The sequence below is a fragment of the Mytilus californianus genome, unplaced genomic scaffold, assembly GCF_021869535.1.
Source record: "Mytilus californianus isolate M0D057914Y unplaced genomic scaffold, xbMytCali1.0.p SCAF_4, whole genome shotgun sequence".
NCBI lineage: Eukaryota > Metazoa > Mollusca > Bivalvia > Mytilida > Mytilidae > Mytilus > Mytilus californianus.
The window spans coordinates 91,536,074-91,563,090 of NW_026262690.1; the positions used below are offsets into that span (position 1 = coordinate 91,536,074).

The following is a 27,017-nucleotide window of genomic DNA, read 5'->3' on the forward strand; positions in this document are numbered from 1 at the left end:
GTGAATAACAGTGAAACATGGTGATTTCCCATAAATGGAGGTGATAACTCTTTGATTTACTTTCCATTTGTACATTACATATGGAATATACAGAGATCACCCAAAATCACTAGCATCAACTAGGCACTGTAAAGTTCAACACTAGGGGTGATTTCTTTATAGCCAGTCAAGGTCGTTAAAAACCCCCATAAATATTTTTCTAACTGAATTGCCTTGTTTGTATTCTTACTATATTATGGCATAAAGTAGCGGAGATGATCTCAGAGATGATCTCCCATCACATGGTATTTGTATAACTATAATGACAATCCTCTTTTAACCTGTGTAGTTGGCAGACAATGTAAATTTTAACCTGTGTAATTGCCAGGTGATGTAAATTTTAACTCATTTAATTGTTCATTGACATGTATTTTCAACATCACAGCTAAGATTTGTACAATAAAATATTACTTAAGTTTCCAGTCTCATTAACTATTTTTCTTGTTGATACATTTTAATATAATTGCAATTTTCCATTTGAACAGAATCCATTTGAGAATTATAAATGACAGAAAAGGTTGTTTGTAGTTCCATATACAGTCCTGTTGTCATAAGTTTTCCCGATGACATTTTGAATTATTTCAATTCCCAGTAGTGAACCTATAAATAATGAAGATGAAAAATCCATGATCACACTGTTTAGGCTATTGTCCATGAAGTCATTCTGGTGAACTTATAAAATTTTTAATATGTGCTGAAGTGAAACTGCTTTATTGGTTTATATACATTTTGATGTAATCTCTCATGTAATTTGTTTACCTTACAGTTTACATTTGTGTAGATCTGAGGCATTTTGTTAGCTTATGATTTACATGGAACAAAGAAATCAGCAATAAATAAACTTTATGTTTGGGATGAGTGTGCCAGGCATAAACCATTACTAATTTGAATAGGTTGTTAATTATCATTTATGTAATATCTTAGCAGTGTGTCTGAGGTGGTCCTGATGGGATATCTCACAAATTAAGGATCTCAAAGTCTAAAAGGTTCATAAATTAAGTATCCTGTGTACAGAGTACATGAATGTGTTCCAAAACTTTCATAGAATTATTACAGTTTAGAAGAATGCAGATTTGGCTATGAATATAGAATTTTTGAGGGCCCCAAGTAAGATATGTGAAAACTAATTGGGTTACCCTCTTTAGATAAAGAATATTATTATTATTATTATATATTAAGGAAAACAGAGTAATATATATTTGTCTGTTAATGACCTTCCCTTTTATGTTACATAATCTGATTATACCCTTATATCCCTGCTCAGAAAGTCCGGCAGTTATAACTGTTTACCTCAGTCTGTCTCCTGAAATTTTTATTGTAAATTTCTCAGGAATTCCCAATCAGAGTTCCCTGAAATTTGGTACCAAGGTTCATGTGAGCATGAAGTTGATGAACAGGCGGATACCCAGTTGAAATTAAAGTAAAGAAAAGAAACTCTTTCTTAAAGAATTCTTCGAAGGTATAAAAGCCAAATTGAGTTGTTTACATCTGTTTCTATGGGCGTTGAAAGTTTAATAAAGGTGCATTATTTAGGAATTGTTGCATCTTAGATACATGTTTCTACTTGAAAAATAGTATGGAGCTTCGAGATATTTGTAAACCTTTAAATTATAGACAAACTTTCATAAAACAGTCGATTGTGGAAGGTGCAAATACAAGTGTATAGAATTTAGTTGCAATTTTTGCAGGAACTATGAATAAGAACTTCCTGAAATTTGGTACAGCTTGTTTGCCATGTCTATATATAAACATAAATTGGCATTTAAATCCCTGTATAGGAAAAAAGTAAATTTTCATTTAGGCCTGATCCACATGTTACTTGGAAACAAGTGGAACAGTTGAATGCTAATGTTTTGTTCACAATTGTGAAACAAAATTTTGCAAATAAGTTTTCACATCCCCAATAACAATTTTCACATTTTACATTTATTGTGCAATTTAATTTTGCTGAAGGGTTAAATACTTTGACTCTTGTATTTAATGACTATAATTCCATGTCAAGAACTATTGATTTTTGCTAGCTGCTAGATTTTCAACAATTTAAAATGAAGTTGAAAAATTATTAAATAAACTTGTAATGTATAAATTTAATAGGTTTGATTTTCTTCAGAGGAAAAGTTGGTAAATTAGACCTATATTTTGACTTTATGTTATTTATACATGTGTTGATTTGGTGCCTGTCAAATGGAATGAATAATGGTGTTCTTTTAGAATTTTCCTTAATTAGGTTGCATTCTAGTCTAGTAGAAAATTCTATAAAAGATTTTTTTTAAAAAGGTCAATTGCACTTACCAAATGTTCTTTGTACTTTACGACAGACAAATTAGCATTTTAATGTGTTATTATGATATCTCTGGAACCAAACATGCATGCAGAATAATACACTTCAATCGAGAATAAAGGAATTTATTGAGGATTTTATAATGTTCTAAGGTTAATTCTTTTAAGATTTAATGTAAGCATCGTGATTTTTAAGACACGACTTTGATTTTGCAGGGCATATGGTGTAAACAGTTATTTCCGCTTGCCTAACAATAGTGCAGTAACATTTTTTTTTCACTTCTGGTGTTTTATGAAGATGGCATGTGTTATTTTAAATTTCATAAATCAATGATTTTTTTAGTTTTTGCATAATTTTGGTGCCAATTCTCTTGGGCAAAGTTAATGGTCTTTGCCATTCATTTTTTTTGACAGTTTTTCCTTATATTGTTCCCTGTGAACTGGATTCTTTATTATTAGAGGGAACTTTAATTTTGATGGATTTCTTGGGTAATTATGTAAACCACGGAATTAAATGGTAAAAAAAAAAATCAAATTTACTAAAGGCTTTTGATATGAAGAAATTGTTTCAGCCACAAGTATCCTCAAAATATAATTGAGAGAAAAGACTTTTTTACGGCCTTGAATTTAAATAATGCAAATACAAACGAGGCATACTTCCTTTTTCTGGAGCCCACTATTTTAAAAGACATCTTTCAAATTATGCTTTTTCCAGGGAGAACAAATTTTTCTAAAAAAAGAAATCATTTACCGGTTAATTACACCTTATGTAAGAATCCTGGGTTTTGATTGGTTGATAGCCAGTGTATTTTTCACCAATTTACTGTTATCAAATGAATATCGTTCAATTTTTAACGCCGCCGGGGTATATGCAAAAAGGATATGCCTTTTTTACCCTGTCTGCCGTGGTATTTGCCAAAAAATTCTCTATCCGACTGGACGCTTGTAACGTCACGATCATCAATGCGTTTTTGAACGTTAACATTGGGTGTAATTAAACAGATATAGCATGTTCTTGAGGGGTATTTGCGAAAAATACCAGTCTTGAGAATGAATTTCCCTCGCCTTACGGCTCGCGAAATTTAACATTCTCTCGACTGGTATTTTTCGCAAATACCCCTCCTTAACATGATATATCAGTTCAATATAGGTGCCCAAAGTATTTGAATTATATGTTAATCATATTAACTGTCTTACACCTGTTTTTTTTTCTATCTGTTATACTTTTAATTTTTTTTCATTTCTCTTTTTCGAGACCTATTTACCCAAAATCCTTTTTTGTATAAGGACAAAGTCTTAGGTATACATTATAAGTATTAAAAGTATTAAAAGTTGACTTCTTGTGTACATGTATTAAGTTTATTTGTATTACTAGTTCACTTGGATGTTTTCCAAATGAAAATGGCATAGGTGGTTTAGATTAAGAAAAATACAGTCTTTAAATTGGGTTCTTTGAGAAAGTTTTAACATGGTATGAAATCATATATCTTATTCTGCATCCTTTTAGAACCCTCCATCAGATATAAGTTATACCTATATCCAGCTACATGTATTAAACATGTGTAAGCCATTCTCGTTTGTATAGTTCTAGATCAGATTTACTTTTGTCCGTCCTTGCTCTTGATATATAATACATGTAATACCCTTGGGTGGCTGACTTGATTGATTTCACAGCTGACACTGTGATTATTCCAACGATCATTGTAAACATATACACTACAAAGACTGTTTTCCTTAATGATGACTCCATTTGAAATATCTATCTGAGGTCAGGTCGGTGACTGAGGATAAATGAGAAAGCTGATGTAGTCAGATTGCCAAAGAAGTAATAATGAATGATCATTTTCATCTTTTCTTTGGTCATGAAATATTTCAAACAAAAAGGTCAGACAGAAACAGTGTCATTATGTAACAAAAAAAAAAAGTGCAGCATGACTGTAAAGAAAACCAGACACTATTATGTCACTTGTTTTTGTAATGAAATATTGATAATATTCTAAAAATGCATAATGTGATTAATGAAAAAAGAAGATTTCTACCATTTGTGCTTATGTATATATTAAAGTTTTGTTATGAAACTTTGTATTGAAGAAACTATTATATAATATTAAAACATTTTTGATATATAACTGTGAATAAATGAATGAAACTTAATCTGTATCCATATTTTGTTAAAAACTATTTGATAAATTATTACACTTTATAATTAATAACTTAAACTGCAATGTATAATATTTGGATAGTTGGTAATCAGATTAGAAATCTTCCCTGTACACCCTTGTTAATGGTTATCAGGCTTTTGTCTGCTTGGGTTTCTTTCCAAGTCTGAAGACAAGTCAAAAATTACCCTTAAATACATCAAGGCATTGATTCGGCTGTGGAATGTGCACACAATGTGTTCATTGCCAGGGATATTAGTAGTCTTTTATCATGTGACCTTCGTACTGGCAGTTAAAACATAGATTCCTACAGTGTTTTAGTTTCTGCAGGCATATGTTTTTGTTCTGACAGTAATGAGGTTTTATCTTAATTTGTCAATTATTATGCATGTAGTTGATGTACAGATTGACTGTGTGGCTATTAATTTGATACTGGTAACATTTTGGACAAGTGTTTGGATCTATTTCAAATTTCTGCTTTATAGAAATGTCCTGAGTTAAATAGATTTTCTGTTGTATTATGTCTGAAATTTTTTAAGATAAGAAACTGATGAGTAGTCTATGGAGAGACAACCAACATATTTACTGTGAAGAAGGAAAGATCTGATTCAAATCAGATTGGCTTGTACTTTTGTATTGTAATCCCTGAATATTGACAGACACTGCCTTTGTATTTGTGTCGCAGACAGATGAAATAACTTGTATCAATTTTATGGAAGAAAAGAAGTAAGATGACAAGATAAAGAGGACCAATTCAAAAAAATTAAATAAATTGTTGATTTTTCCAAAAGCTATCTGGAAGTTAAAAAATTGCCTGGGTTTCATGAAGAAAAAATGAATTATAAAATTGTTTTAATGCTGATAAATAAACACCATATTAAAGTCTGTTTTTGTAACAGAAATGAAATACAGATTGACTTTAGTACAAAATCATGATCTACATAAAGAATCTCTGGCATTTAAATTTCAGTAGCAAAAGAGAATTTTCTCACTCAGAATCAATTCTCAGACTAATTCCTTTTACAATCGAGAAACGCATTTGTTTGACATGTTTCATTTCCCTATTACTATTCTGGGAGACTGGTTTTGCATTAAATTTTTTAGGAGAAATTTATGAAATAAACTGAAACAAGAAACAATAAGGAAGTGTTTATATTGTAATCTTTTTTTTATTAAACAAAGGTAACAATTACTTTACATGTATTTCAACAAAGACATTAAAGTTAAAGTTATCATAGAAGTGTGAACTTATTTTATTCCAACTGGTCTATTCAATTATATATTTTAAACATAAGTAAGGTATTGAAATTAATATGGCTCAGGGGAAACAGCTTGCTGAAGATGACTATATCACAGATTTATCTTAGTTCCACCTGAGCAACTTTGGTTTTTATGAATTATTAAAAAAGTTTTTCGTAAAATTAGATCAGGGCTGATTGGTCATAAAACTGTACTCAGTACTCTTGAGTACACAATTTGTGCTTGAAACACCAAATCCAGTATTTTGGTTGGTTGATTTCTGAGTCTGAGTATGATGATAATGCTCAAAATTTTTATGGCCGCAAGGCCTTATCACTTGCAAAACAATTGGTTAACACTTGTGTGAATTTGGTCGCAAGAAATAATTTCACAAAGGACAATTAGAAACAGTTCTTATGGTGAGGATCTGTAATCATGCAAGATTATGTTTGAGATAGTGAATTTAACTGATATAAGTTACTTAAATTCCTTAAGCTTCCATGAGTCCTAGAGGCAAAAAAATGTAATATCTAATAAAATATATATTTAAAAGTTTAAAGACTGACTGAACCAACACATCCTTCACAATTCCTTCAACAAAAATTTATCTTACATTATTACTAAGTCCAAACGTGTACTATATGACAAAAAAACAATCAAAAGACAAACAATAGTATACAAAACACAACATAGAAAACTAAAAACTGAGCAACCAAAAACCATGTGTGACGTGTCATACTTATTTTTTTTACATCTTTGCTGAACTGCAGTGTTTTATGTAGATATATTTTTATTTTTTCAGGAAAATGATTCACATCAGAATTTTTGATGATGAAGAATATGAAAAGAATGAAGAGTTCTATTTAGTACTTGATGAACCATGTCTTTTGAGAAAAGGATCAGGTACAATTATATTATATGTTTTAAGTCATAAGATTTATACCTAGAATTCCTTGTTTTAGTGTTGAATTTTTATATTTCCCAAAGGATGTAATTATATATTGCTGATGTCTACAATTCTGCTTATATGGAATTGGAAATTAATACAACCTTTTCCACTCCTAACACTTTATGTCAGAATAATGTAAATGTGTTTTTGTGAAATGAAAAACAAATATGTAAATGTTGTTCTATGAATGAAATGTTAAGTTGATTGGAACTGTGAAATTTGGTTTCAGGAATTGCAAAATGTTAAACTAATTATATGAATTTTAAGGTTGAATGACTTTCAAACCGTTAATTTCTTTTAGACATAAGCGTATGGTTTAAAATTGCTTCTGCTTGATATTAAATGTCGAATTAATTTGTCTTTTTTAATCTTGTCGATGAAACAACACTGTAAGAATTGATATTCAAATAGTAGAAACTTTCTCTGCAAAAGTTATCAATGATAAACCATTTTGAATGAACCCATTTAGTTAAATTTGCTGTAACGGGAAAAAATGAAAAAACAGCATATGATACATAATGAATGAACCGAGTTAATTAAAACTGTTGTAACGGAAAAGAATGAAAAAACAGCATATATAATACATTTTTAGTGAACCAAGTTAGACAAAACTGCTGTAACGGAAAAGAATAAAAAAAAACAAAAAAAACATAAGAAGATTTTACAGATCAGTTAATACACATTAATGAATCAGCAAATGAGAAATAATGAGTTATTATAATTATAAATACTTTCAATTACTACTGGTGTACATGTATTTGGAACATCTGGCGTCTGTTTATAATAAATCGGTTAAAAATAAGCAGATGTGAATCAGCTTTTCTTATGTAACTAACATGTTATTGAAGCAATAAGCTTAAAAGAAACCTGATTAGAAAAAAAAAGATCTTGACATCTTGAACTTAAGCTATGTTGCAATAGTTTCCAACTAATTTAATCTCTTTGATGTTTATTTATGAAAATTTCACTGAACTGTAAATTTGAAGCATTTGGGTCTTTTAAACTTCTGAATTTGAAAAAAAAAATTGAGAGATTAACGTCTTAAAAAATAAGTGAGCAAAATGTCGGTGTGTATATGATATCATATAGGAAGCAAAAATATAGACTGTGCAATATATAACATTTAAGTGGCTTTTGTGAGTCATTATTAAATGACTTCTGTGCTAAGCTTTCAGTCTTTTACATAGTGTCTGGATGCTTTCTTAAAGTTTTATTATAAAAATTACTGATTTGGTATTGGTACTAACATAATAAATACATATGAAACTGAATTTTTTGTCTGAAATAGTAAAGTCTTGAATTTTTTATTAGGTGTAGACCATATTTATAATTTAACAAATCAGGGACAAAGAAAAAAGACCTTACATATTCTTTGAAAACAACAAATCTAACAGAACTAACTATTTTTATGCAAATTCCCCTAAAAATTGCAATTCAGGTGTGATTATAAATGTAGTGTTGTGAGAAACTATAAACTTGCATGGTAATTTTTCTAGACTCGGAGACGGAGGAGGGTGAAGAAGATAAGTATATTGAAAGTAAATTGACAATTTTTACATTTGCTTATAGATGTAGTGATATGGTGTTTATTGTTGATATTTAAAAATTCATAAAAAGTTCAGTTTAGCTTTAGGAACATTGCCATTGGTCTGGAGTGAAGATTTTGCATGATGGTTACATTATTTTCTCCCAAACTAATTTATTGTTTATCATTTTTATACCTGAGTCTATGGGGTACGATGTATTCTAGGGGTATAAATCATATTAAATGTTATATAAATCAGAACAAATTTGTTACATTATTTTTCTCCAGAACTAATTTGTTGCTTATTTTAACATCTTTATACCCTAGTCTTTGAGGTAGGATGTATCCATGGGTCATGAATGTTATGTAAATCAGATTTTTTTTTTTTTTTTTTTACATTTATAGACCCTACAAAGTCAATGAGCTTTGAGGTACAATGTTTTTGGGGTATTGATGATATTTATATATTGTTTTTAATCTGAAAGTCTGTCATCTTTTTCTTGTTGCCTGAAAACCACAGGATTTCATTATCATACTTAAATTATTGACTGTGATCACCAGACATTCTGCAGTTGAGAAGCCCATTTTTTAGATGGGGACTTAAGATATCCACTGTCTGGTAAAAGAGAGATGTGATGGCTAATTTGATCTTGCTCCTAAGGGTTCTTTTATTTTTTTATGTTTTATGTATAACCCACTTGTCTTTAAATTCCACAGAAAAAAGGAAAAGAAAAGGTAATTGGTTAACATACCTACTGGTATTATTACTGATTATGTGAATATTTACTTACGAAACTTGTTAGCTTATTATGCTTATTCTAATTACGGAATAAATTGATATGACCTCCAAGGGTTTTATATGAATCAATAATTCTACCATCTTTCTACAAAATTCTCATTCTTTTATATTTATTGTAAAAGAATTTATTGGCTTTAAGAATAATCAAATAAGGGTAGTAAAATTGAGTGTCAAATGTACAAATTTATGAAGAAATGCCTTTTTGGAATTAACTGTTAAGTTTCTAGGAAAAACATTTAAATCACTTCTATTTGAAGAAAACAATGATATAATTTTGTATAAGAAGGTTGTATCCGGTTTGATATTTAAAAGAACAAAATAATTTTTGTAATACTATGCACAGGATGATCTTCTTTGATTGTTAAAGGGTTTTCATTTATACTTAAATATAGCTTTGTTGTCTGGGATCAATGCATTGAGGAAAATAATAATTTAGCCTTCAAATATTATACATATATACCAAAATAAACACTGTCATCCGTGTCATAAATGTAGATACAAAAAGATATTTAAAGCATAGGTATCATATTCAATCTGATTGAGACTAAAATAGTGGGTGTAAGTATATATATTTGACCTTGAATTTAAATTGAGGTTGATATTTCAGTGTTGTTTATAAATAATATTTGCTCATCCTGTGATTTTGATAAAATCTTTTTGAATTATATACCATTTATAACTGTGAAATTAATAAATTCATGTAAGAATGTTTATAATGTCAGAACATGTTTTTCATTTAATTTATTTAAAAAATTGAAAACTTCATCAGGAACAAAATAAAATTTGGGTGCAGAGTTGCTGTTTTGCAAATGACTGGCTCATCCCTGTTATGAAGCATGAAACATCACATTCATAATGAACACATTCAAGTCCCTAACTGTTTGCTATCTATGGCTTTCTGATGCTGCAATCAGTTTTGCAGCTTTTATCAGAGTTAAACTTGGTATGCAAGTCAAAGCCTGTTTATGGATTCATTTAAAAGGTATTGTTTTCTATCAGTTTTACAGGGTTATTATACCCCACTTACTGAAATGGGAAATAATCTGTTTGTTGGTTGGTTTGTTCATTCTTTCTTTCATTTATTTGTCTTGTCTGCAGTTTGTATCCACAACTCCTCTTAAATAAGTGGCTGCTAGATTTTAATCTTACTTTCAGAGAATCTTCAATACCTGATTGATCTTGCACCTCTTATTTTTTTTTTATTCCAGTTGAATTTTGTGGATTTACTATTACACAACATAGACTTTACCATATTTATCATACAAATAGCGATGGGGTCTTGTTACATTTTTTGGGTTTTATTGTAGATACTTTTTTGCCTTTTATTTACAATATTTACAGTCATCAACTCATGAATTATCCTCAGTGTCATTCCACCCTGTCAAATTTCCAGGAGTATTGTGTTTGTTTTCCAATATTATGTCCGTCCAGTTTGTCCTTATGTTTTCCAGATTTGTTATATGTATTTTTTATTTCATATTGTTGTTGTAAAGTGTAATGTTACAATGTCTGTTACTCCTATGTAAAACCTTTCACACTGTTATCTCAGATCCTACCAGACCTTAAATTGTATATTTTCTTCATCAGATGTTGTAATCGTTGCCCATTTTCATGTTCATCCATCGGAAGCATGGGAATCCTTTGCATGTGATCACATGTTGTGACCCCTTTGGTTGCTGTTATGATGTATAATTTGTGGAAATCCTATTTTGATCTGAGCAGTGAAAATCAATCACTGTTCTGGATATAACTTCGTTAATGTGTGCTAACGAGATAAATATATTATTCCTGATGTAATCTCTTATTATTGAGCATGAAATAAATGGTTTTGTCTTTGTTGTCAAAGTTCTATGTAATTTATTAAATATTGGTGATAATTTTTGCTTAGAGTTTCAGCAAGGCAATTGGTTTTGACACTCCAATATTAACAAAATATTTTTGAAGTATTTGTGAAATACAAGACCACAGTACTACTAGTGACATTTTGAAAATTGTAAAATTGTGAGTGAAGCCATCTCTATCAATTACTGGAAAATTTATCAATTTTGAAATTTCTGAATAGTTTGGATCTATTAAATATCCTGTACAAGTTGATTTCAAATATGCAGTAAAAGCAGGTTCAATTTTTTACAATTTTGTCCTCTTTACACTCATTTTGAAGACAAAATTTGGATACCTTCTCTTTATTTATGTTTTTGTTTAAGTTGAAACAGATTGCAACTGTGATATAATAAATAGGATTTTGGCTGTAACTCAATGATGGGATTTTATTTCTGTCTGGTTATGTAATTGTCTGATGTAAGGAAAAGCTCAATTATTAGGGAAAATGCAATAAGAAATTATATCAATATTATCTTTTCAATAGGAAACACAGAACCTCTTCCAAATGAGGAAAATGAAGAACTGTTAGAGATGGGAAAGCCTAGACTTGGAGATACAACAAAGATTAATATACACATTATAGAAAGCTATGAATTTAAGGTTTGATATGCATATCAATTTTTTGCCACATGATCTCTCTCTTTGACCTGTCCCCCCCCCCCCCCCCCCCACACACACACACACAAAAAAAACAAAAAAAAAACAACCTCCAGTGGATTTCCTGCTTACAAAACATAATTCTTGCTAAAATGTCAATCTCATGATTTTTTATACCACCCCTCTAGATGTAATCACCTTGTTCAATTGTCAACATATTGCACTTTTCTCAGGAACTACTTAACATAAGACTTTGAAAATATTGGGTCAGCACCTTGACAGTGATTAGTCGTAACTTGTGAGTGCTTTTTAGGTTACCTCCTTTTTTCTGATGCTTTGAATGGGTTTATGTTTAGCAGGACAACACATGTAAATACTATTATTCAAAACCGATTTCTTCATTTTGCATGATAGTTTTTCATTTTTTAGTTCTTGCAGAATGAAACTTTCTCTTTTTTTCCCCATACTTTATAGAATGGACAATTTTTCTTTTTCTAATATTTATAGAATGAAAAAATAAATCCATACCTACTTCCATACCCAGTTTAAAGTAATTAGTTTCAGTAAAGTGAGAGTCTAAGCCAAAATATTTTTTAAGGGTTACCTCATCAATTTTAAGTGTAACCTTATCGAAATATAGTGAAGTAATATTTGTACAATAACACATTTATTGCATGAAGCTCTTCCACAGTCTATTCAGTTGCTTCTATTTTGTTGATCCTTGTCCGTTTTAGATGTTTTTACTTACACAAGGCATTACTCTTACTCAAATTTTTAAAAAGCTGCAGATTTCTATTTTTCTTTGCAAAACAGATTACAACTGGTTTATAATGCAGTTGTGGCATAAAGTCTTCTTCAGGAGAGGCCTTCAGACACGAATAGCCATTTAATTCTTTATTTCATTAGTAACTTTTTATGTAAAACACTCCCTACCATGTAGCACACTAACTTCATGTCTTTCTCTCTGTTGGACTGGTTGCTTTATGACAAAGGGGCTGACTTGTCAAGATTTAGTAATGTATGCAAACTATTCTTAAATTCAAAATGCTGTAATCACAATTCATTGTATATATGTGTAAAGAAATACACAAGCTCCATAAACATCTACTAAATATCTCAAAATATGTCTTTGCTTGAAGAAAAGTAAACTATTTTGGAGTAGAAAAACCCACATCCAGTAGTTTTTGTTTGTTTAATGTTTGTGCATTTCATTGACTTGAACATGAAATGCAAGAATCCATGGAAAAGATTAAATTAACAGTTGGCTTCACAGAATAATTTTTATTAAAGAATTAGTTTTTATGCTCTTCCATCTAGAAAGCTAAATATTTGTGTTAGATAAAGTTTCATTGGTATGGAAATCCCTCACACCGCAAGAAGTTGGCCAGTGGAACCAAACTTTGAAGGAAATCCTCGATAATGACATTAACTGATTGATACAGAAACTAACCGAAAATGACAGCCAATGTCCACTATGGTAAACAATCTTTATTGACAGCACTGTTCTCTTGTATCATGTTTCTGAATACAGATAAGGGTCTTTAGTTCACAATCTTTTAATAGAAAAAATCTTTCAGTCTTAATGAATTATGTACTGATTCATTTGAAAGATAGGCCTTTCTAACTAGCAATATTCCCGCATTTTTGGTAAATGTAATGAGAAAGAATAACAAAAGAAATCTCGTAACGTTATGGATTACTCGACACAAAAACTTTATTGGAAATTAGACTTCGGATAGAATAACAACAAGTTTTAACGTTGTGGATCCATCATTATTGCTTGTGTGAAATTAAACCTGTTAAATAGAAGCTTTCAAACCTTGAGCAATTACGTTAGATGATCAAGAATTGAGTTTTTGTTAGGTTTCTTTGAGAAACATGTTATATTGATAAAATAAAAGCAATTAACATTTGATATAGTGGATAGAAATCAATAGGAAAATGAGGCATTATGATAAATGAAATATTTGTAATGACCTATATACCAAAAATTGATCACAATTATAAACGATTTTTCACTATTCAGATATAGTGTAGATAATTAATGATAATTGTAGCAGTTTAATATGGCTGCTTGAACACGAGTTATATAGAAATGTGATCTTTTGAACCGTACTTTCGGAATTTTCTTTATATTATGTTATATCGAAAACAAAAATTAAACCTCTATGATTCCTTTAACTGGATATTATGTTATTTTTGCTGGTTTTTTTTTTTTAATGGGTGGAAAGTCTTGACTGAAATTTTTAGCCTCTTTAGAAGTTTATGATTCAGGGGGACTAAAGATACTTTCTTTATTGTTTTTCTTCTTGAATTTACTAGCCTTCACTGTAATTTTAATGCCCCCAAAATGTGAAAATTATTTTTTTTTATTACTAGAAATGGAGCTTATAAATTCTCTTGCACTAATTTTGTAGAACCTAATGTGTCTGATTTCTTGATTATCTCCTTCCATTCTATATTAAGTAGATGCAGTCTTACATTGACTGTGTGTATAATTGTCAGTTTGACAAGGCTCTGCTCATTTTGTTCAATTATTTTCACCTATATTTTGCTTTTAATTTGAAATCATAATGGTTTATTGGAAGAAAAAAACGTCAGTCCTTGATAATCTGCTGGCTGAGAGGTTAGTCATTCTCACCTCTGATTTCATTTCCTTGCAATTTTCCCTTGCCTTTTCATGAGGAAAAACACTTTAGTGAGTCATTCTGAAGTCTTGGAGCCTTAATTGTATAGATATATGTACAGAGTTTTTTTAAATCTTGTTCATGACAGAGAAGTTCTAAGGATGCAATTAATTGCCTTTTGAAATGTTCATGTACCGTTACAATATTTTATGTCAGATTTACCTTTGCAACTCCAGGTATTAATAGAAAGCTCTTCAGAATTAATAGATTGATTGAACTGTTTGATCTTGTAAAAAACAAATTGATTTTTTTACAAATGCTTCTTTTTATATATTATAATGTACTTTTACTTTTACGTCACGAAATTGGGTGTTAGCTTTAATAAGTAAATGTAGAATACCAGTTATCACATACCCGTGTATTATAATTGGTATTTAAATATTTGAAGTTACTTTATCAAATAATAAAATGATATTTGTACTCTGTCCACAGTGACAGCTTGTCCTAATCATAATTTCTGAATAAAATCAATGCCATTGATTATATAACTTAATTCATGCTATATTAATTGATTGTTCAGTGAGTAACCATGAAAGAAATCATTTTCATCATTCTTACTTGACACAAACTATATGAGAAATGTTTCTACCTGCTATCAGCACATTTTCTCAATGATATTTTAATAAAATGGTCACATCTGTTTTGTTACATAAATTACTTATTTTATTGCCTTGTGTAAGATTTGAATCTAATTAATAATATTGAGTTTATGATAATTTTTTTTGATTTCTATTGTTCAGTTCCTGCAGTTTGCTATTTCTGTCGTCAGATTTATGTCTATATCAAATTTGCAGAAAAAAAGTGCATAAAATTTGCAAATGAATGTACTGTAAGCTAGCTTTTAGTGAACAAATCATAATGAAATTTGTTCTATTATATAAAGGTCATTTTTCATTACTTTGGTTTAATGTTATACATTTGTACATGTGACAAAATCAGTTACATTACAATGAAACTTATGAAAAGTAAGAAGGCTTTATGTAATCCATGTAATTGTAATAGAAAGTTATAGATATGAATATTTATAATAAAACTTTTATAAACTCTACATATGGAACGTAATATAGAGTGTTTTGTGAGGCTTAATGACATGAATAGAGTTGAAGTAGTACACAGATTTGTCAGGCGGGAATCCAACAATTTTGAAAAGGTGGGTTCCAATCATCTGTCTGCTATGCAACACTGAAATATGACTGTCCCATCTGTATTCTTTTTTCTATCTGCTATACAACACTGAAATATGACTGTCCCCCCATTTTTTTTTTCCATCTGTCTGCTATGCAACACTGAAATGTGACTGTCACCATCTATTCTGTCTTCTGTCAGCTATACATCACTGAAATTCAACTGTCCGCATCTGTTTTTTCTTCCGTCTGCTATACAACACTGAAACTTGACTGTCAGCATCTGTTTTTTCACTTCTGTCTGCTATACAACACTGAAATTTGACTGTCCAGTCTGTTTTTTTTTTTTTGCTAAATTAACAACCTATGAAGGTAAACAGGTTTACAATATTTAAAATTATCTTTCTTTTGAATTGGAATTCAGAAGATTTGCCTTGTTGAAGTTTGTACAATATGCAGGGATCATTTCAATACTGGGTATTTTACTAAGTTCATGTCACACCTACAGAATTTGTAGTCTACCATCTTGGGGTAAGCTACTCAATCTTTACCACATGCAAATATTAATACACATTTTTTGCACCACAATTTACATTTTACTCAAATTCTAATTGATGATGATTCCACCTTTGTTTTAAATGATGGGTTCTTAATTATAATAAGATTAAAAAGTGACATTTGAATTATTACTGTCTTCGCACTCAACCAGAAGCCCACCAGCCCAGGCTTGTAAAAATGCTGCAGGGCCTGTAAAAATCATCTCTACAGGCCAATAGAATATTATCTAACTAAAATTTTCGTTAAACTCAGCTTCGGGCCTGTAGATTCAAAAGTTTACCATGAAGACTGTTATTATTATTTACAGAATGTAGTTGACAAGCTTCTAAAGAAAGCCAATGTTTCATTGGTTGTTGGTACATCTTCATGGAGAGAACAGTTCAGTGATGCCATAACAGTTAGTGCAGGTAAGTTATCATAATAGTCTATCTGTTATTGTTAGTGTTGTTTATTTTTTCTACACCCCATTTTAGTTTGTTGTTTATCAACTGCAGAGGGATATAGATTTAGGAATATTGTAAATAGAAACTGTACTTTTGATATGTATGTACAAAAGGATGTCCAATCAATAAAATATAAAAAGGTTATATATTATAAATGTGTATAATTTTATAATTTGGTCATTTCTATACTTGATATATGTAATAACCTTTTATATTTTATCAATTGGACATTCCTACAATCATCAGTTATATTTTCTACATTCAGAATGAGTTCTTTTGTTCAACATTTCCTTAGGGTGGGAAAAAAATAAATGTTCATTTCATCAGAATTGAAGTATTCAAATGGTTTTATTTTTATCTCTATTATAGAAGCATCAGAGGAGTGTACAAATGATCAATGCATGACTTTTTCATGAGTTTACTCGCATATATAGATTTATCTTATTCTGTCATTATGTCCAGTAAATTCTGAATTGGTGATTTATTTTGCAAGAAGTTCCTATTCTCATAATCTTATCTGCTTTTTTCTTTGAAGTCACCTTTTTCATTGAAGTGACTTTGGTTTGTTTTGTGCTTAGGTTAACATCTCAGAAACCTATGGTAAAACATCAGTGATAATTCTCCACATCATGACTTGTTGAACAGTAGAATGCTCTTCAGCAACATTTTGGTTACTAAATCTGAACATTTCACACTTACAGCTTTGGTTAGGGTTTGGTTTTCAGAAACCCATATTATATATTGATGATATCTTCAATGCAGGTCTTTTTTTGTACATTACACTAGACATTACAATGCTGTTAAGAAACATATGAGTCATAATGACCTATATTTCATGCTTGAGTGGCTTCAGCTATGTTTGGTTACATTTCTTGGAACTCAAATCATTGTAATGAAAATTGACATGTTGCAAATTTTAACAGTTTGAATAATACAATAACTTGGAAAGAGTTGAGATGAAATTCATTAAAAAGTAATGTCACAATTGAGAACATTTAAATGAAATGTGTTTGCTTAAACAGAAAATAGTAAAAATGGTTGAAAAATCTTAATTATATTGCAGATTCAAAGCAGTCTTTGTGCTAACATAGTTATTGCATGACAATTGGAGAGCAAGATGTTAAGATTTTTAGTTCATTTGAATAATTTATTTCCATGTGAATGATCACTGGATCTTAGGAATCCTTTGGTGTCGCCTATATATTCAGAAGCAAATTAGAAAATCTTGCAACATCAACATTTAAGACACAGATTTATTGACGTCAATGAATCTACATTGTTATAATTCTTTTTGAAATGACAATATACTCATTGAGATAATTTTTTTTACATTGAAGAGATTAAGTTATGTTGAGATGTTAGCTTATGATATTGGCGTTGTTATTCACATTGTAAAGGTCAAGAATTAATGACGTCCTACATGGATTGGAATTTTGCAAGATTTTTTTATTTAATTTGGATAAATAAATAGATTTTACATATTTTGTCAAATATTTATTGCTGTTGACATTAATTATATGGAATTTTGCAAGATTTTCTATTTAATTTGGATAGATAAATAGATTTTACATATTTTGTCAAATATTTATTGCTGTTGACATTAATTATAATTATATGGAATTTTGCAAGATTTTCTATCTAATTTGGATAGATATATAGATTTTACATATTTTGTCAAATATTTATTGCTGTTGACATTAATTATAAAAAGGTGACCTCCCTTTGAAAAGTAATTCCATGTTTAGAATTACCAAAAATGAATATATATATAATTGGGTCATAGTTTTTATACCTGTTATTGAATTTGTAATGTTTCAGATTCAGGTGCTTCCAAAGGTAAAATGATATGCAGTTATTTAACATCATTGAAGGAATTTTAACTTTGTTTAAATCGATTAGAGAAATCACAGTTTTTATTTGTCAGAATTCTGTTTCTATAGTTACCTGGCAAAGTGTTTATTTTATATTTTCCCGGGAAGGATTAAACATATAAAATTTCTCTAAATCCCTGTTAATCTTATATATACATTACAGTGAAATAAGTAATTGAAAATGGTTATGAATAATTTACGATTTGTTTATTTGGTGGGAGGACTATTATCAGTATAATAAAACTTAATTACATACTTTAAATGCTTTAAAACTGCTTGATATTCATTTATTGATGGGAGGAGACTTATTAGTATTCAAGCTATATTTGTTTTTATACCCTATTTAAGACTGCCACAATTTTCTTATTCTCCACGCTTTAAAAATCTGCTTTAATTACTAATTTTAAAATTAGGTTACTAGTTTTTTTTTTTAATTTGAAATAAATAGGGAAAAACTTTGAGATGTACAAAGATATAAATGAGAAATATAATAGGCTTTCAGAAGGTTATAAGATTTTAATTTCTTCATGAAAGAAATGACTTTTTCACAAATATTATGTAAATGTGGTTTTGAAAATGAAAGAGAAATTAAAAAAAATGAAAAGAGAAAAGTTTTTGTGAAAGGTTAAATTTTTGGTGTAGGGCTTAAAACCAGCCATAGATCATTCCCCTACAAAGAAAGTATTGGTTTAACAACCATAGGGGTCATGGCAACTAATTTATATTTATGTGTCCTGGACACCTTTTTATTTTCGACTCACAAGATTTTTTAGTTGCAGGATTTACTTTTTAATCTTATTGTTAAAAGTATCCCAAATCTGTGGACATGAATGTAAACTTTCTTTTATTTTATTCAATTTACTGAATAAGTTAGAACATTTATATAAAGTTGTTTCAGTCCATTCAGACTTTGATAGCATTCTGAATTTTTTTTATGTTGAAAAAAAAATATTTTGCTAGGTTTTAGACCTCAAATTTAACATACTGTCTTCTTCCAAATTTGATGATTCTCATGGTTACGTAAAAAAAACTTTTTTGTGTATGATTAGGGATTAACACACTTGAATTTCACATTTGATTAGAAAACACGTGATATTACAATATTCACAGCTTACACTTAAACAATGAGTTACATATTACCACATTAGCACTATTGTAATGTCAAGAATATGATATTCACAAATGTTCATAACACGAGAATGGAAAGCTTTTGATTAATTATCAGTGTATTTAGTTTATTGTTATATAATTTTGTGGAAAAAGTAGAGGGCTATTCCATTAAAGAGGGTGTTGATGGGGGGTTTATAGAATAGAGAATAATGGGCAAAAAATATAAAGAATAGAGAAAAATGGACCAAAACAATAAAGAATAGAGAATAATGAGGTGCTAAAATATTAAGAATAGAGAATTATGGGCAAAAAGTATAAAGAATAGAGAAAAATCGCCTAAAAAATTTAAGAATACAGAAATGAAGGACCCCTCATACAGACCTTTATTAAAATGGAAGTGGGAGGGTAAGAAGGGAATTCCGAAATGTGTCATGATCAAAATACTATGATTCATTTTGCATTCATCAAATTGACCTACAGTCATTACCTACCACTAACCCATGTCCAAAATTAAACTCTCCTTCTTACCCTCCAACATTCATTATAATCAAATAGCCCTAGTAGCTCCCCCTGTCTTTACCAAATTTTGAACTATGATTAATTTTGGCCTAATAGAGTATCTTTATAGGGGACTTTTTTCTCAAATTAAGATCTACAAATAAGTCAACATGGCTGAAATGATCAGATGACTCCTTATCGGAGTTCTTGCTCTTAAATGACAATTTTTGCCAATTTTTTGTTTTTTTGCCTATTATCTTGAAAGTTATAAAAGATAGAAGGACACTTTCATACGAAATGATCAGCTAGACACAATCTAAAAATTAGTTGAATTTTGATAGAATCATTATATAAAGTAGACCCTTTATAGGAGTAATTGCACTTAAATGACAATTTTTTATACTTACAGGGGCAATAAGTGTTACCCTTGATCGTCCGTCCTTCCCATTTTCGTTTGCTTGAAGCTAAAGCGGGGTTATTTGTGTACTCGGACACATTTTTTTATTTTACCCTTTTTTTGTGTTTTGGGCAAAAATTAAAGGAGATAGAAAGAAACTGCAAACAAAAACTGATCAGCAATACAAGATCAGATTTAAGACAACATTGCTTGTTATTTTCTCCCTGACATCATTATCAGTATAAGAATATATCAAGATCAAAGTTTTTAATGAGAGTAAATAACCTTTTCTCTTAGTTGTTAACTTATCAGTATAACCAAAGATTGAACTTGTATTCATATTTCTACTCCATAAATCAAAAGTGCTTCTAACATTTGCACAAGATTTCTTTTTTTAGAATATGTTTATTTTCATTATGAGTAACATAAAGATTTTGGAAAAGTCTTTTATTTTGAGAGAAAACGATAATTTTGTGTAAATATCTGCAATCTTAATTGGCATCTCGGTCATATAGAATATAAATGCATTATCAACAAAGTTCCTAATGTTTTTATTTCAAAATGGAAGTCTGTTTTATTCTTATAAAATAAACCCATTTGGCACAAAGTAAACATACATTTGATTGCTGTTTGCTGTGAACAGCCATTGGTTTATGTAAAAAAAAAAGAAAGGGAAGAAGACCATTCAAATAAATAATAACGATCCTTTATTTTATGTTTACTTTGCTTAGAAAATAAAGGTAAGCATCAGTTAACAATTTTGTTTGCTTGCTATTTGTGAGTCAACGCAGTGTTTAAAGCCGGAATAATGGAAAACAAAAGGGGTATACTGGTAATGTGCACTAATCCATGTAGTACTATAGTAAAACCAATGAAAAGGTTTATTTGAAGTGGAATATGCTGGAAAAAGCACACACTTGCAATTTGTCTGAACAAACACATGGTTCCAAAAATGTTCTTTTTCTGTACCTTAAATTTCAGTACATTTACATGGAAAAGTATTTATGATATAGTTGTTTGCATTCTCAATAAAAAATGTCATGGTTGAATATTACTTAAAAAGGAATAGAAATAAATAAATAAAGAGCTATTCAGAAACAAATTTAATGCTGTTATATAATAGGCTTCTTCTGCATTTAACTTATTGATTCAAACTTAAGTAATATGCTTTTTTCAGTGGTGATTGGGTAAATACCTTAACTAAAAGGTTTGTTTTGAGTTTGCTTATATAACTTAATTAAAAGATATTAAAGTTTGTCATATCCTTTTTTAATTGTTCATATGTATATATTACCGGTAAGTATTGCCACAGTTGAAACAATTGTAATGATGTGGCTGCAATTTACCTAAGGGAGATAATTTTTCAAATCTTATTAAAACATATTCAAAGATTGATTGCAAAAATTATCTTGTCTTGACTGTTTGATATTTTTATACCCCACGCAACGAGTTGCGGAGGGTATAATGTTTTTGACCCGTCCGTTCGTCCGTCCGTCTGTCCGTCCGTCAGTCCGTCAGTCCTATTTCTTGTCATCTCAACTCCTCTCAAACCACACAACAAAATTTCACGAAACCATTTTAGATAATAAGGACATACTATGTAGTTGTGCATATCGACAGGAAATTACGATTCAATTTTTTTTCTAGGAGTTACGCCCCTTTGAACTTATTTACTTTAATGTACTACTGCAACCTTTTGTCATCGCAACTCCTCTCAAACCACACAACAGAATTTCATGAAAACTTTTCAGATAATAAGGACATACTACGTAGATGTGCATATCGACAGGAAATTACGATTCAATTTTTTTTCCAGGAGTTATGCCCCTTTGAACTTATTTGCCCAATATACTACTGCAACCTTTTGTCATCGCAACTCCTCTCAAACCACACAACAGAATTTCATGAAACTGTGTAGATAATAAGGACATACTATGTAGATGTGCATATTGATAGGAAATTATGATTCAATTTTTTTTTCTGATACAATTTTTTTTTCTTACACTTATTTTATTTCTCCAATGACAATGTGGGGATGTGGGGTATGTGAGCGCGCTCACTAAGGTTCTTTAATTTGTAAAGTTTAGTGCTCAAATTTTATTTACAGTTTGAAACTAATCATTACCTTTTTTAGGGAATACTAAAAAGATTTTAAAATATATAACAGAAAATTCAAAAAGAGTTGAACTAAAGTTTTGAGCACCCTTTAAGTAAAATTGCTTGAATGATGTTCCAAATTTAACCGAAGGCATCCAGTGCTTTTACCACAGGGTATATGTGGGATTCTAATTGGTTTGTATGAACAGTTTTTAATTCCTTGATGATTTTCAGTTTTAAAAAAGATACGGAATATGACTGTTGAAAGACTGATATTCTATTGGTTTATATTTTTGTAGGTGATGAAGAAGATGAAGAAAGTGAAGAAAAACTGCCATCATGTATGGATTATGTTATGCACTTCCTTACTCTCTTCTGGAAAGTTATGTTCGCTTTTATTCCACCCACAGGTAAGTGATTTACTGTATAAGGAATTACTGTTATTATTCCAGCCAAGGATACAAAACATCCCTTTAAAACATCAAATAATTGAGGTCATTAGATCAAAATGGTGGAATCATTATTTAACATCTATGTAATGTAATTATTTAAAAAAAAAAAATAAACTCTTTTCAAAAAAGAATTTCAACTCTGTGTGAAATTTTGAAAAATTTGATTATTAGATGCATTAGAAATGGGGAACATTGGGGTATTATTTTAGTCATATGTTTAAATTCTTAGTTTCAATCATTTCAGAATCATCCAGACTCTTGAAGTCTTCTAAGGTTTTGATGAGAGCTTTATTTTCATCCGCACCATATATAAAAATAAGGAGATGTGGTATAAATTGCCAATGAAACAACTATCCACCAAATTTAAATGAAGTGAATGTAAGCAATTATAGGCAACCATATGGCCTTAAACAATGAGAAAAACACATACCCTATAGTTGGCTATAAAAGGCCTCAACATAAAAAATATGATACAATTCAATTGAGAAAACTAACAGCCTAATTTATAACAAAACAATTTACAAAAAACAAATATGACAGACATGAACCAACGACAACCACTGAGCTACAGGCACATATAGAATGTGGCGGGATTTAACTAGTTTCTGGCACCAAACCCTCCCCCTTACCTGGGTTAGTGGTGTAACAGTACAACATAAGAACAAACAAAAAATCAGTTGATAAGGGCTTAACTCATCAGATCGAAACAAAGCAGAAAAAATCTAATGAAAACAGACCACATGTGGCAGCGTATCTATACATCCTGCAACAAAAAAGACCAAGTAAAGATCTGAGAGTACTCACAGCTTTTATTATCAAGATAATGTACTGATTTTGCAGAAATGGATACTAATATTAATAATCTTCTTTGTGTATGAAAAAGTACCTTGATTGTACAAAAGTGATCATACTCTCTACAGATTATCAATTTACAATTAAGTTTGATAAAGTAGATCCATCAACAACAAACCACCAAAAGAAGAGACAATAACAATACACTAAAAAAACATAGAACAATAAGAAATTATACACTTTCACAAATGCCTCATCCCAAAAAATAATCCATTTATAAGTATAATTATACATATGTGCTTTTTAAAAATTTTTTTTAGCAAGTCTTCATTATGATGATAATGTTTAAATTTACAGATTACTTTGGAGGCTGGGCATGCTTCTGTGTCTCCATCATTATGGTTGGACTACTGACTGCTGTTATTGGAGATTTGGCATCAGGATTTGGTTGTACCATTGGTCTGAAAGATTCAGTAACAGCTATATCCTTTGTAGCTTTGGGTACCAGTGTTCCAGGTATACAATTAAAACTTATTCAAATTTAATTCATGAAACTTAACATAGTTGTTTCTTATGATGGTCAAACGATCTGTATACTTTTTGGTGAAAATAAGATTAAAACTTTTTTGAGTTACCAGACTTTGTAAATAAAACTGGGGGTTCGTTTTATTCACATGTCGCGCCGTATCTCAAAAACGATTTATGATTATTGCTTAAAACTTTACACACTTCTTAGTTATATTAATCTAAAGATCTGTATACTTTTTGGTGATGATTCAAAATTTTATTTTAGAGTTATTGAGTTTTTTGTAAAAAAAAAAAGGGGGGGGGGGGGGGTTTCACATGTTGCCCTGTATCTCAAAAACGATTTATGATTATTGCTTAAAACTTTACACACTTCCTAATTATATTAATATAAAGATCTGTATGCTTTTTGGTGATGATTCAAAATTTTATTTTAGAGTTATTGATTTTTTTATAAAAAAAAAGGGTGGTTTTCACATGTCGCGCCGTATCTCAGAAACGATTTATGATTATTGCATAAAACCTCACACACAAGACGACGGGCATATCATGCGCTCTTGGCGCAGCTGTTTTATTGAATAAATGGGATGATGAATTGATGAAAGTAATTTGTTATCTTAAAATATATTTTTATAGATTTGGTGCTACTATTCCATGTTAATAATTAAAAAAAAGTGTGGGAATAGAGTTGTTAAAAAAAAAAAAATTTTGCAGGATAGTTTCTTCCTCAAAGTTTTTTTTGTCGTTCCTATTGAAGGACAAGGTTTACTTTTGCTATGATAGAGCCTTGAATTTCAAATTTATCAATGAATATCAAAAAGGTCACACTATGGTTCTTGAATGGATTTTGTTTTTTGTAACCAATTTTCAGACCTACTGTAAGTGAGTTGGGTATTCTTTGCACATCTCTTCTTGTTGGAAATCAATATTATTTTTTATTACAGATACCTTTGCCAGTAAAGTAGCAGCTATAAATGACCAGTATGCTGATTCCTCAATAGGAAATGTGACTGGAAGCAATGCTGTAAATGTTTTCTTGGGTATTGGTATTGCCTGGACTATAGCTGCCATATACCATGCTGCCAATGGGAATACATTTGAAGTACCACCAGGAGACTTAGCCTTGTCTGTTACAGTTTTCTGTGCAGAAGCAGCTGTGGTTGTTATTGTTATGTTGGTTAGACGGCGTTATGGAGGAGAGTTGGGAGGACCTCCGAAAACTAAAATAATAACAACTGTATTTTTTGTTTCCTTATGGGTTATCTACCTTGTTTTGTCATCTATGAGATCATACTGTTACATAGATTTCTAAGGATAGTATCCCCTCAGGAGGAGATTTAAGATCAATTAAATGTCAAAATGCAAATCGGTTTTATCTCTTTATTTATTTACTTATTATTTTTTTTTATTGATTTATTACGTCTGTTTAGTTCCAGAGGACAGTCTTTCAACTAATCATGAAGATTTGTTGTTTTTAGAATATCTGTTTAAAAATAACACAAAAAGTTCCATGTTCTCTACGTAATTTATGTTGATTTGCTTGTTGTTTTGTTTGTTTTTGTCTCATTGTTTTAAATGACCAACTCATGTTTAACCGACTCATATGTTTATGTTAATTTTTTTTTCCTTCAATATTTACGTTAAAAAAAGTGTTCTTTGCTAAATGTTAATACATTTTTTCCTTTATTTATACATGGCTTCAAGTATTGATTTTAAATACCTTAACATAATAAAAGTTACAAAAAGATGTAATAAATGTTTTGAGTGAAAAAAAGGTCAAAATTGAGGAGAGTAAAATCCATGACTAATTAGACAAAGTGTCGTTAGTAGCCATAGAGGGTTATTCTTCCCATTTTAAAAATTTATATAGCAGAGATTTGCCATTGCTGGTAAGGCACGTTTACTGTATTCTGTTTAAACACTAACCAAGATTAGTCTTGAGTATTTATATATCTGTTTTCTTCTCAATTTGCAAGAATAGAATCAGTGTTAATTGTCGGCAAGTGAAGTAATATAATAAATTTGTTCCTTAATTTGCAGTATTTTTGCTTTTTAACTGTATGAATCCTTTCTCCATTCCAGTTAAGAAATCATGCAACTTGTAAATACCATGAAGTATTCAGATTTAACTCGACATTGTTCATCACTGAAATGGCTCAAAAACATTGTGTTTCATCGTTGTTGAATCTCTTTTATTGTATTAATTTAAATCTACAATTTGATTATACATATTGTTAAAAAAACACTTTTTTTTTTCTTGATTTATATATTTCTTGTTCATGTGAATATGTAAAATTTTTTAACATCACTGCCATTTACTCAACATGGATTCAGTGATTAACTGGGGGTATATATATATATATATCAAGGATTTTTTTTAGGAATAAGTCAAATTAGGAGCGGTCACTTTTCAAAATGCAACTTTTTAAGTAATAGAAAATTTAAGGAACTTTGATTCAATGTATCTTCTTTAGGTTCATTTTTAAATGTAAACTGCATATTTATAAAATTGTATTTGCATCTAGTATTTCAGTTAAGGGTTTTCACTAACTAAAGAGGAAGCAAGTCAACTCGTACCATTGCAAACTCGTACCATGTCAACTCGTACCACTAAAGTCAACTCGTACCAATGTAAACTAGTACCACTGCGAAGTCGTACCATAGCGAACTTGTACCACTGCAAACTCGTACCATTAAAAATATACAATATATATGCAATGTTTTTGCAAATCTTTATAAAATATTAATTAATTTTTCTGAATTTTATTGAATTATAGATTGAATAAATATACAATATACGAATGTTTTCTGAATTGTTTTTGCACATCTTTATAATTTTTTTTATAATTTCTTTATTACTACACAAAAACCTTTTCACAGCTATAAATGCCAAAATCTATTCAATTTAACTACTTTGTAATGATAAAACATTAAATGAAATATTTATCAGTAAAAGTTAAATAATGGAACTGTTCAAGGGAGACAACAAAGCCAA

The 27,017-nt window shown here is 29.8% G+C and overlaps 1 protein-coding gene across 7 annotated transcripts in view; it reads left to right on the top strand.

Annotated features, from left to right (window-relative positions):
* LOC127738876 (sodium/calcium exchanger 3-like) overlaps positions 1 to 26,626 on the top strand; it is a 46,720-nt gene extending 20,094 nt beyond the window's left edge. For 3 of the 7 annotated variants that reach the window (XM_052250340.1, XM_052250341.1, XM_052250339.1), the window contains exons 3-10: positions 6,520 to 6,620; positions 8,163 to 8,204; positions 11,356 to 11,471; positions 16,145 to 16,244; positions 18,099 to 18,116; positions 22,553 to 22,663; positions 23,855 to 24,013; positions 24,967 to 26,626. In XM_052250340.1, coding sequence (XP_052106300.1) covers positions 6,520 to 6,620; positions 8,163 to 8,204; positions 11,356 to 11,471; positions 16,145 to 16,244; positions 18,099 to 18,116; positions 22,553 to 22,663; positions 23,855 to 24,013; positions 24,967 to 25,334 — 1,015 coding nt within the window. In that variant the 3' untranslated portion in view covers positions 25,335 to 26,626. Of the gene's footprint in view, positions 1 to 6,519; positions 6,621 to 8,162; positions 8,205 to 8,908; positions 8,927 to 11,355; positions 11,472 to 16,144; positions 16,245 to 18,098; positions 18,117 to 22,552; positions 22,664 to 23,854; positions 24,014 to 24,966 lie in introns of all 7 variants that reach the window. The other 4 variants (XM_052250343.1, XM_052250342.1, XM_052250344.1 and 1 more) reach the window with 4 other exon arrangements.
* The last annotated feature ends 391 nt before the right edge of the window (positions 26,627 to 27,017 follow it).